Raw genomic sequence first — 12,780 nt, forward strand, 5'->3', positions numbered from 1 at the left:
TTCAAGCAGAGTAAAGCATCACATATGGTTTAAAACTTGCACACTCGCACAAAATTAGCACCCTGAAGGGGGTGGGAATGGGACCTTTCTTGTGACACAGCAATCATGCCCATAACAAATACATATTCTGGAATCCAAAGAGCAGAAAGATTCAAAATACATCTTCAAGGTCACATATGTTTTGTGTCTGTCACCCTCAGAATGTTCCCCCTAAAGTAACATTTTCTGTGTAGTGATGTTTGTTTTTTTCCCAGATGATGAATGCTTTGAATCAAGGAAGTGACCTTCCTGAAAATACACAGTGAAAATTTTTCTTCTTATATGGAATATTGTGCTAATGCAGATTGATTAGACATGACATAATACTTCAGAAAACTGTTTTGCCAGGAATTACACATCCATTTCCCCAAACTCTTAAATAAGTATTGCAAGATAACTGACAGTCAGAAATCAGAGGCTCAGAAATACAACTTTTGAAACAAACATAAGATCAAGATGTTTGAGATTTAGACACTGAGTTAATTCATACAAAGCAAAGAAAATCATTAATGGTTAACAGAAGAAAAGATTAAAACAGTTTGACAAGACGATACCTGTTCTTCCTTCCACTGAAGTCCAGTTGCTTAAAGTCCCACTAATGGTAGTGATGGTAGCTGTATATTTTCTTCCTGGTACCAAGCCAGTGAAAGTGAATTCCTTAGCTTCTTTTTCAAGCTCTTTTTTTATGATAGTAAGATCACTGTCTCCCAGGGAAACCACATAGCTGTCCCACTCTGCAACAGGGGTCATCCATATGACACTAAGTGAAGATTCATTAGCATGCTTCACACGGAGCTGGAGAACAGGCTCTGGAGCTGTAAAGGTACACAAATATCACAAGGAGAACAAGACTTTGTAGTGAATGCACTTGCCACGCCTTGAGCTTCTGTAAGAAATCTGTTCCATAAGACAGATATGTGACAGCAAGAGAGTATTTGCAGTCAAGAGGAGATTCTATACCTTTCTCTAGGAAGCCATTCTTATAAATCTAGTATTTGTGCTACTTTTCCAGCAAAGGGCTGTAGCAACAGACTTCAGCAATGGCTTATGGCTGTAATGCTTAGGTTTAAACTTACATAAGAATATATATTTTAGTATAAATGGAAACACAGGGAAGTCAGTGAACTTCCTCTTGGACTCTGGGCGCTAGACAGGGATATAAGACATTTGTACCATAAAACAAATCTTCACTGATTTAGCTCTAACAAACAAGGATGCAAATTATAGGGTTAGAGTGACATTGATTTTGCAGTAGTTTATAGCTCAGTCGAGAGACATTTCAAACTTACAGTGGTATAAAAGAAAGAATTCTATCAGTGAACTTCTGTGTGTGTTCATGTGTGTGTGTGCATGCATACACAGCAGGCATGTTACCTAATGTAGTCTCCAATCTGATTCTGTCCCTGTCACGTTGAAATACAACTCACTTTCCAAGGCTGTGGGTTTATGTAAGAGAATATTAAATTACAACAGGACCTAATAGCTAGGTTTCATAAAAGATACACTGTGGACCTGACTGTGGGTCAAACACAGTTGTGATACACCCACTGCTGGGTATTATCTAATGGACTATGTCCTAATTACAGAATCATAGAATCACTTAGGTTGGAAAAGACCTCTGAGATCATTGAGTCCAACTATTAATGCCTTAGCTGACTCAATTAAAAGTAACACCATAAACCTAAATTATTTGCAACATATGTCAAGGTAAGGAAGGTGAGAATGTGCCTTGCTCTGACCAAATTTGCTAGAAGTTAGAGAAAGCTTCAGTTCTGTAGTTTCTACTAGTCTTGCTGTTGTGTGAAATTAACAAATTATGGTCTCAGGGAATGACAGGTAAGGGTATAGCAGGATAGAGTGGTCCTGTCTAATCTCATGTTCTGCAGTGAGGTAAGGCTTAGGCTTGAGCCTTACCTGTTATTCCCCCTTCAGGTCTTCTTTCCTCTGAATTGCACTTATTCTGTATCCATAGAGCAGAAATTCTAGCAATTATATTACAATTATTTTTTAAATTTTAAGCAATCAGATGTGGCTTTCACTAACAAACTGCGAAAGAATTCCACTCTGTCCGTGAAGTATGCGTGGATTTCCTTTGGAAAGACTGACTTGAACAGACTAACCTCATTTTCTTTATGGAGCAAAGGAACAAGAACTGAGATGCTATGGAACAGCCATACTAACATACACCTCAGGAAGCTTTGGTTAACACTGCTGATATTCTTTATACAGACTGGCAAGGAAACATACTGATGAACAATACAGGAAGACCTGTGCTGCTCTCTTTAAGAACTTTATAGGGTGCCTCCAATCAGCTACGAAATATAACACGTGAAGTGCAGATGTAACATAATGCCCCAGTCATGACAGAATGGTGATACAGTTCCTAAAACTTTCACTAACAAAACAATTACCACAAAAATAACCCCGAAAGTTTTCACAGAACTGTTAATACCAATTATTTCTGTAGTTTACAAGGGAGCTCCTTTTTACTGTATTAATGTGAAATTCGTCTGTGGATTCCCAAGTAGTCTTTGAGTGTTCACAGCCCAGCTGAACATTTTGCACTCTCACACTGCCTGGATGAGCACACTGACCTGTTCTCCCCGTGCAACTAGTCTTGCTCTGCAAATCACCGCTCTCCACAACAACATCCACGCCGTACTCCCTCCCCGGGATGAGGCCCACGTCGCAGATGAGGTACTCGGTAGTGTTCTTCTCGAGGGTGGTGTTGAGCAGCAGGGTTGTGCGGTTCCACAGGAGCAGGTGGTACCTCTCCCAGTCTCCCGCAGGGGGCACCCAGGTCACTCGCAGAGACCTCAGCCAGCCACCAGAACCGGCCTGCAGCTCTGAAACGTTCTGGGGAACTGGAAGAACAGAGCAAAAAAGTAATATGAAGTGGAGTATTTCTGGTGAGACATAACTGCACGCTGGAAAAACCTGTCTTGCAGCATAGCTATTGTACAAGTACTTGGACCAGCTAGAGCAATGTGAGGTATCTTGTTGGAAAGGCTGGCTTTCATTTTAAAGACAACTTTTACTCTTCCACACACAAACCACTCACTTTTTTCCTGCTGGTTTCTGACATCAGAAATGGGGAACCCTTCTCAGGGCAGGCAAAATCTCCCCTGTGCATTTCTCAGATGCATCTCTCGGTTTTTAGTTAGCTTCCCTGTTGCTTCCTGCACTTAACTGTCTGCACTAACTGTCAATCAATTTTTCACACCTAAAGTCAAAACCTCAACCGCTATGGGTCAAATTCTGGCCTCAGCAGCAGAAATGCAAAGTCTGATGGCTTATTCCACAAAGATGGCTTCTTCCACCTTTGGGTAGAATTAGTATGCCCTAATTCCTCCCAGCTGTAAGGTACCAGTTAAAACTGAGGTCCATTAAAGCCTCTACTCCATCCTGTCCTGCACTTCAAGGGTCCTGAATTTACATGCTCAACCTTCTCGCCCTACTGCTGCAGGTCACACTGGACCACTGAAGCTTTTCTGATTTTCATGAAATAATTAAATATGAACCATACCAAGCAGAGATTGGAAGACAGATGCAGACCCGTAGGTCAGGATACCTCTAGCTTAGTATTACGATATTCAGAGATCACCATTGGAGCCCTGAGATCATTAGCAAGTATTAACTGTAAACTACAAGGCTAGAATCATGCTCTCATGTTTTATCTGGCTTAGTTAATACTTAATTGCTTAGTACCTAGCACAGGATTGCAACATTTCTACTAGCATCACAAAATACTCACCAGTTTCACTTCCCATGGGTATCTAGGTATCAAACTTAGAACTCCCATATTCCAGTGAATATGTGAGATGTGTTTCAATCGCCGAGTGAGTAAAAGCACACAGTGTTTTGTTAGGAAGCACAGATGTACTTACATCATAACAGATAAAGTTCAGCCTTGTCAGGCTGGCTGGACATCCTTATACCTGTATGGTACAAAGTTTCAGTCTCTGAGATACCCAATATTTCTCACCACAACATTCCTTGGCAGGTTCTGCTGCTGTAGGCACCCTCTCAATACACAGCAATATGTTTTATGTTCTTGGGCACCTGGCTCTCTGTGAGTTACAGAGGGATCCTAAGAGTATCTATAGACCTGACTGCCTGGATTTAGAAATTTATCCTTAGGCCACTAAGCTTCTGCTGAAGTGACTCTGTTTTCAAAGCTCTTGGTGTCTATGGCGGAGTCAAAGGAAGGAATTGCACATGATCAGCATCCCTGGAAATGGGACTTCTAATCTCCAGCTTTCAAAGTACTGGGTCTAGGTCACAAATCTGGAGATCAGTGGTATTGAGTGAGGTCTGAAGCTCTCCTTTTAGATGGAAATGGTAATGTTAAAGGACTTAAATGGTAACCTAGACCAACAAAACAGACGTGCATGTTGCCAGTCCAGCTTTGTACTTACTGGACATGAAAGACTTTTCAGGGCTCTTCCAGCTTGCACTGAGAATGGGATACCAACTAGATATGTCAAGGATGTGCCTTTCACATGAGATGTTTAGTTGTAGATGAGAAATATTTTCTAAAATAAATATTCGGCTCTCTCACACACATACACATTTTCTATTTTTTGGCTCTGAGTCTACTAACAATGTATGTATGCGTTCTTCACCCACTTTTACATTTTTATCATTTAACTTCGGGTTGGGCTAGGCTGGTGTGGAGAATATGACGGATCTCTGTGTCCAGTAATGCTGTGGGAGAATTATGCCAGGATTTTTCAGGTTCAGAACTCATACAAGAGACACTTGAAAGAAAATTATTATTTCTGAAAGAAAATAAGAAACTCGTAACTGAGCTCTATCCAGGTTACCACGTGCCTTTGTTAATCCAAGCCATATATAGTAAAGAAAGTTGAGACCTAATCTCTTCTGTTTTGCAGATTTGTGTCTGGAAAGAGGAATAAGACTGGACCTGTTAATAACTTGACTAGCTGCACACTTCCCCATAACGTAACTCTTTCTATATACTATGCTAAGTTGATTTCAAGATAACAATATTGGTCAGAAGTGCAGTTGTGTGCAACAGTTTCGTAACAAACTCACTTAACTATAAGGTCCAAAATGCACTATTGTTGTCTGCTTACAAGATATGCTGGATTTGCTTTTGACTGACAGATTAACTATTGCCAGAGAGTCAGAAAGGGGTATTCCTGCAACAATACTGTGCTCTTTATCTTATTTTGCTTGGAATCCAAACCATTTTCTCTTACAATGATTTTCTACAAGGCCAATGCACACAAAAATAGCATTATTTAGAAAATTCTTACTGAAGTAGAAGACTTACGTGTCCTGCCAGTTGCCATCCCATCAGTAAACAGTTCACCACTGATTGTGCGGGCAGTAACCTCATAAAGACGTCCTGGAGTTAGCTTATCAAAGTGAGTCTCGGTGATTGGCGGCTGCACAATTTTGACTCCTTTAACTGATCCAAGATGAGACAGAGTGATATTATAGAAATCGAAGTTACCCAAAGGTTTTCTCCATTTAACTTTTAAAGCATCTAAGCTGTCATCATTAGTCACTGTCAAATCCAAGACTTCAGCAGGGGCTAAAAAAAAGAAAGTAAGAAAGAGAATAAAATACATCCACCACAAAACATATAAGACCTGCTGTCTCCAAACTTCCATAGCTGAATTTTGCTGTTGAACAGTTACATGAGATGGAATATGAACAATTTTGCCTGAACAGTGAAAGGGCAAAGTCTGGTCACCGGGAAACTGAACCCAGCCCTGTGTAAGACACTGTACTTCTGAGAGAGACATGTCATATGATGACTGCTCTTACTTCATGGAGCAGAAAATCTTTTAGCCATGTCTGCACTCACACTAGTCACTTTGACCATAAAACAGATCGTGCACACGCTCCTAAGAACATATGCCTGCATACATTTTGGTAAACATTATGGTATTACTGCATCTATGTCTGATTTACACCAGTCTAAATGGGATTTGAATAAAACTCCTTTATTCAAATGCTCCACCAAAAGAAAAGCATAGCCACCTCCAGTATCTTAATTACTCAGGCCTGAGGCACAGTAGGTACTGAAATGGAGGACTGTGCTGCAAGCTAGATGGAGTGCGTTTACATTCTAACAATACCTGTGAGATTTAAAATTATTGTACCCCACAACAGGAAGAAATAAAAAAGTCTGAAGAAATAAAATGAAACAAGGGTAATCCCCAAAACAGCCCCCAGTTGACAACAGCACTCATCTGTGTGTCTTAGACACAACAGTATTGTTTACTTAAATTATGTCTACATGATGACATTTCTGTAGGAGAAACTGTACCTTGCTCTTCCCAGAAATTAAGGAAAGCAAAGGCTGTTTTTGCCTATGTAAGTGTTTTAACTATTGGACTTAAGTAGGATGTCATCTTATCTTTATCTTAATGGCCACAGAACACAGTCCTGAAAAACCTTCCCAAAAAAAAAAATCTAAAACCCTAGTTCTGTGGATCAGTATTTCTTTGTGAAAAGAAAAAAACAACCCACAAAACCCCAAATCAAACCAAGCCACCAAGCAAACAAAAAACCCAAACAACCAAACAACCCAAACCCACCAACATTCAATTTTAAAATTCTTAAGCTGCTCCACATTTTTTTTCCACTTCCTTTTCAGAAGTGCAGCTATTTTGAAATTCGGAGAAAAAAAGCCACAGAAAATATATTTTTTAAAAAACTCACAAGCTCTATATCTCCCATTCAGGTCACTATGAATCATGGAGTTAAAATGTCTTCAGTACTTTCACTTTAGTGAAATAACCAGACTACACACTGCCCCAGTTCACTGAAGAAGTTGATCCAGGAGTCAGGGCACTGGGGCTGATGGTTAACACCTAACTTTACATGTTTAATGGAGCTGCCCACATTAAGCAGTGCAGCTAAATTAGCTGCAGACACACCATGAGCTAATTCACCTGCTAACTTTGTTGAGTGGTAAATAAGGAGTTAAATAAGCTTACAGTGTTTCTAACTTGGGACACAAATCACTTTTTATTCTGATTATCTAGTAACACCAGCCTGTAACGATCCACATGCCCAGAGCCAGGAGACCATGAAGCATGGATAGTGTCTGTCTTGACACTGACTTGGATATTTTTCACAGGGGATGGCACTGTTGGTATAGAAAAAACACATGCCTAAGTTCTAATGGTTATCTCCATGATTTCAGCAATTTTGAATAGATTTACTTTTGAAAGATGTTTGGTTTCTTTAGGGTTAGTGAAAACCCAATCCCAAATACACAATACCAACATGACTCCACTCCATTCTTAGCAAACAATTCTTTATGTTAGTCAGATATTCCTGTTTTATTTCTATTTATCATCAATAGGTACTTCCAAAAATATATATAAAGATCTTGCCATGTAGAAGAATTACATACATTTGCAAAATTTAACATGCAGAACTGCAGACTACTGTATGTGGTTTTAATTAGATGAACTACAGTAATAAAAGTCCTACCAGTATATCCACTTATGTGAAGTTCTGGGGTAGTCTTATTTCCAGCGACTGCACTGAGGACAATCTTGTATTTATTCCCAGGGATGAGATTAAAAAAAGTATTTTCTGTTTTTGAAATTCTTCCTGGTATGGAGACTTCTTGTATCTTTTCATTATCATGATCAAATAATATTAGGTTATACAAGTCCACCTTTCCTGAGGAAGGATCCCATTGAACCTGCAAGCTTGTGAGTGTAGTCTTTTCCTTATTAATTTCCAAACGAGATGGTGGCAAGGGATCTGTAGTTAGGAAAAAAAAGAGAAAACTTAAACCATTTCTTGCATTAGGATTGTCTGAAATTTTACACAACAGCACAAAAATTCTTCCAAAACTCTCCCTTTATCATCATCATGCTGCCAATACTTTTCAAAATGTCTTTTTCTTTCGATTTATAAACACTGTACCACTGAAACCTGTCTACAAGAGAGTCCTGCAGAATTCAGAAATGTTACTTTTCTGTATTGGTACACACTCACTCAAACATAGCAAAACACTTTTACTGTGGATGTATATTACAAGCTTGGAAATATGCTGATAGTAAAACTGTAACAGCTTTAATAAAAACCAGCAAACATACAAACCCAGCAAATTACACTCAGTGCCTCAGTATAATGTAGCTTTATAGATACAATGGCAGCAGCAGCTTTCATTTCCTAGCACTCACACTAAACACTGTCACTAAACACTTTATCACTAATGGACGTGAAAATTTATACAATTTTAAGGGCAATAATCCTTTGGTTTTAGTATTAGCTTCAACTACTTCAAACAGATTCTGATAGAATATGCTTCTGCTCTGATTTAGTATTGTTCATATAAATTTAAAAAACCCCAAACAGTACATTGGATAAACCTTCATGAACTAATATTGGGACTGCTTCTCAGAGAAACTCTCAACATTCATTATGTTGTTTATTAAGGAGTTCTCAAGTAAAATCACCTGTGAAATACAATACACTCTAAAGAGATGGCAAACTGACCAAACAAAAAGAGTCTGGTTGCTTTTATTCTCCAGGTGTATTACATCACTCACAAGACTTCATGCAAATTAAGAAGAAATGTATTACATGTTGGTATACTAAGGTATTGACATTTATGTCTCCCAATAAGGTTAACAATTGCCTATTAAAAAGGTATCATAAAACAACCCAAAACAGCAAAATCAAGCCTTCGCAAGTTGGGAAGTTAAAGGATAAGGGTTCCCCATCAATTTAGGAACTAAATTTGCCTTCCACAAGAGTACACTCTGTGCTACTCTTCCCTAGCATCAGACACGGAATGTATGGTGCATCCAGGTTGAGAACCGCAGCCTCTATATGACCAGCACCTTAAACACAGAAGAACAAGACCATTTTTCCAATGCAGTCATTGCTGCTTGGTTCCCTGAACAAAGCAGACAAAAGGGTGTGAGATCACATAATTAAAAAATGCACTGTAAGGGCTAAAAGGACAAAGTCAAACCTACCCCCACCCTACAAATAAAGTGGTAGGATTCTTTAAGCTGCTTTTTCTTCAAAGACTGGATGGTGTAGAGGGTGTAATTGCTTCATACAAAGCTGAGAACATAGTGGTGCCAAGTATTGGTGGTATGCTTTATCAATCAAGTATATTAGGAACGTCAAAGAAGCACCTCGTTCTTTGGAGACATTAAAAAACTAACTGGATATAGTCCTGGGCAACTGGATCCAGGTGGCCCTGCTTGATCAGGAGGCTTGGACCAGATGACCTCTAGAGGTCCCCTCCAACCTCAACCTTTCTGTGACTCCAAAAAATACTGTGTCCCTTTGAACCCAGGTCTCTGCTTAAATTCTTTCTTTGGACAACAGAGATGTTAATGCTCTTCAGAAAAAGAGATAAAAATTAAATTAAAAAAATCAATCAATAAAATGAACTGTCTTTTCTTGACTGCTTTCTTAAAGGCCAAATTAAATCTGCTTAAATCTGAAAAATAAAAAAAAAAAATTAAAACTCAAGTCAAAGACTAAGCACATAAAACTTCAGGCCAAATAGATAAAACTTCACCCAACTACAGCAATTGAAACAGAAGGTTTTAATGAAAAGTGCCAGGAAATCTTAACAATAGGCTTGACTATCAGCTCCACCTATAATATATACTAAGCCACTAACGACTATTATGTTGGCAAAAGTGAAAAGGGGGGTTATAATCTCGTTCCTTGAAGGCAATTGTTTTAATCAAAAAGGTCAAACTTTGGGAGTCAGAAATAAATTCCAGCACTAAATATGATCAGATCCATAGCCAGCTGAAAAGGTTTTTATTTGGCTGATGTCGAGAGAAAGTCATGATAACTGTCAAGAAGTTTACCCTCTTTCTGACAAAGTTAGGATAAGGTTGACTGTTCTTCAGTCCTGCAAAAGTAATCAACATTGTGGTCTGTATTATTTGCCAAATTTGACAAGAGACGATATCTACATTTTTAGAAGCACTTATACTGTCCTGGGTAATCTGTCTTCTAAGGTGCATGAGCAAAGAAGAAAGTTGCGTGCCTAGAAGGTGAAGTTCAGAAATTCAGACTTTATCTAATCTATCTGGTCCAGAAAACAAAACACTCAGTGCTTTGTACATCCGCTAGAACAAAGGAACAATGAGATTGGGAAGTGCCTGGACTGAAAGAGCCCTGGATGGAAACAAACACTTAAAAAACCATTTACATTGTTATACAAGTCTCTGCTGGCAATGATACATCACAGAAATGCAATACTTTCACAAAGATATTTTTATACCATTCAATAATATATGAATTAATGTCCCCTAGTCTACAAAGGCATCTTTCAGAAGACTTAATGGTGTTTGAATTATATTGCAACTCCATGTTCACTTTTTGGGAAGAGGATATGCTTTGTGTGCACAGCTGCTGCAGATCCAATTCATAGACACGACAGATATGGTTATGTCCAACCCCAATGACATGACTCCCAAGAACAGCCTGTAAGCACAGAAACACACCTGCATAATGCAGGAGAAAAAATTACTGGGAGACATGAGCCCAGGACTGAGCAGTGGGGAATTCCTGCCAGTCTCAGCCATCTTCCTACCAAATTATCAATTTCTTTCCTAGTTTTCCCTCTTCATAAAACAGTAACCTACTTCATTTAGACTTTTCTAAAGATTAAGTAAAGAGGGTTGATTGCATCATCTTAAGTACAAATATCTATTTCTTTGAGATGATATGCAACCTCGAAAATCTTTAAAACATGGTTATGTATTTACTTATTGTACTCTGTCTTCTGAAATTATGATCATAACCATTACATGATTACAGATGATAGAATTATACAGTCCATAGTGAGAACTATGTCACATATGGCTCCTACAGATGGCTAATAAATCAGATTTGTCCCAAATAATTTGGAATTTACAGGAGTGAACACATGGCCAAGGCATGCCTCTGGCATTTACAGAGTTACATATTACAATGAAGAAACACTCTACCAGTCTGCACCCTAGAAGGTAGAATTTTTAAATTCTTTTCATTCAAATATTTAATGGTTTTTCTAACAAAAAGTTATTTACCTGTTAGTTCTCTCAGTACAGAAGGCTCGGATTAGGCAGTAACATAATATATCACGGCAATATTTTTGTAGAAAACAATTTTAAAATAGCATTTATAAGCCTATATTAGAAGACATATTTGAAAGCAGAGTAATTGCCAAGTTGTTTATCATGGCTCTCAAGATGGTATTTCAAATCTGAATTTCAATTCAGAAATTTAACTGTAATTTAGGATCTGTTCTTATACTACTGTTTTTAAATAGAATTTTAATTAAAGACCTAGCCATTCACCGAAATACACAGTTACACTGGTGCACAGACATTCGGAGTTAAGAACTTAAAATGTATTTTATCTGAAATCAGGAAAGACACAACTCTACCATCTTTTGTCATTGAGCAGCTCTCAGTCACAGAAATAGTTTTACTGAGAACAATAAAGAATATAACATGAAAGGACCAACAGATGCATGTGTTATCCCAATTTTACAACGTCAACACCATACAACTAGTCAGCATGCTTATGTGATGCTTCATGTATATATGTATACAAAAAAACCCCGTAACAAATTGTAATTGTAAATATTAACATGAAACAAATATGCAAACTTGTGCCTACTAACATCTGTAATCTCAGGTTTGCAGTGGAAAATTAGTCTGTAGCTCAGAGTTGATAAATGGCGTTATCAGCTTTTTCTTTCTTTCCTATTCTACTAAAATATCAACTGTCCCCACTGTGTGTGTTTGCATGTCTGTGAATACCTGGCTTATAAAGTGCATATGTGACTGTATTGTGCATCGTTTTGGACGATCTATTTTACTTCTGCACTACAGGATTAAATACTTGTTGTTTTGACAACCCATAAATCAAAATTTCTTGAGTAAAGAGAGTCCACTTTAGTGGTCTAACGCGGATTGTTGTACCAGTATTCCACACATTATTAGATTTCACATCTCTCCATCCATAAGAGAAATAGAAGCTGCTTTTCTACTCAACGATTCACAAAGGTGAATCTGGTGTTACTTGAGAGTTTAAGCAATCTTGGTGAGCTGTACCATTATTCTACTGGAATATCAAACTTCCAAACAACACAGATTGTGATTTTAATGTGACGTTACATACTCAAAAGGCCAAATGAAGTTAGGAATTTGATCCTCTCCAAGCCTTCACACTACCACTGCAACTACAGTATGCATTATTCATCCCTTTCACCTTGAGTTCTTAATCGGAAAAGTTTACATGCAAAATTTAACAAAATATTTTGAATGTTATGCACTTAACTACTCAAGCACTTTGTAAAAGAAACTTGATGAAAATTGAACTCAGAACTGGCACATGAAAACTTTAACAGGATTGAACCTGAGCAAAAAGCTAGTTTTTGAACTACGTATATAAACGAATCTGAAACTTTTTCTGTCTGCATTTATTGTATCAAGATGATACAGATGTTCAAATTTCATTTTGCAAAAGATAAACATATGAGATGGGATTCCTCTCCCTTCAAAAAGTAAACTTCAGGTTCCTGGTTCAACCTAGCTTCCTTTGATAGTCAGTGGAGAAAGCTGGGCACCTTCAAAGTACAGCTTAGCCCATCTTCCTTAGTAAAAGAGCTCAGAAACGGAACCTCACTGAGTACCAAGGTCAGACATCATATTTTTAGATGGCTCATGACAGCTCAGTTCTGCTACCATTGAAATCAGTGGAAATTTTGTT

General features: G+C 38.1%; 1 protein-coding gene across 3 annotated transcripts in view; it reads right to left on the reverse strand.

Annotated features, from left to right (window-relative positions):
• PTPRB (protein tyrosine phosphatase, receptor type B) overlaps positions 1 to 12,780 on the reverse strand; it is a 59,378-nt gene that overhangs the window by 29,022 nt on the left and 17,576 nt on the right. For all 3 annotated transcript variants that reach the window (XM_027679710.1, XM_027679708.1, XM_027679711.1), the window contains 4 exons: positions 7,519 to 7,797; positions 5,339 to 5,602; positions 2,634 to 2,903; positions 594 to 854 (listed from right to left, as the gene is read on the reverse strand). In XM_027679710.1, the coding sequence (XP_027535511.1) occupies positions 594 to 854; positions 2,634 to 2,903; positions 5,339 to 5,602; positions 7,519 to 7,797 (1,074 nt within the window). The remainder of the gene's footprint in view (positions 1 to 593; positions 855 to 2,633; positions 2,904 to 5,338; positions 5,603 to 7,518; positions 7,798 to 12,780) is intronic.

Source organism: Neopelma chrysocephalum, unplaced genomic scaffold (genome assembly GCF_003984885.1).
Source record: "Neopelma chrysocephalum unplaced genomic scaffold, ASM398488v2 Primary Assembly neopelma1_59, whole genome shotgun sequence".
Classification (NCBI taxonomy): Eukaryota; Metazoa; Chordata; class Aves; order Passeriformes; family Pipridae; genus Neopelma; species Neopelma chrysocephalum.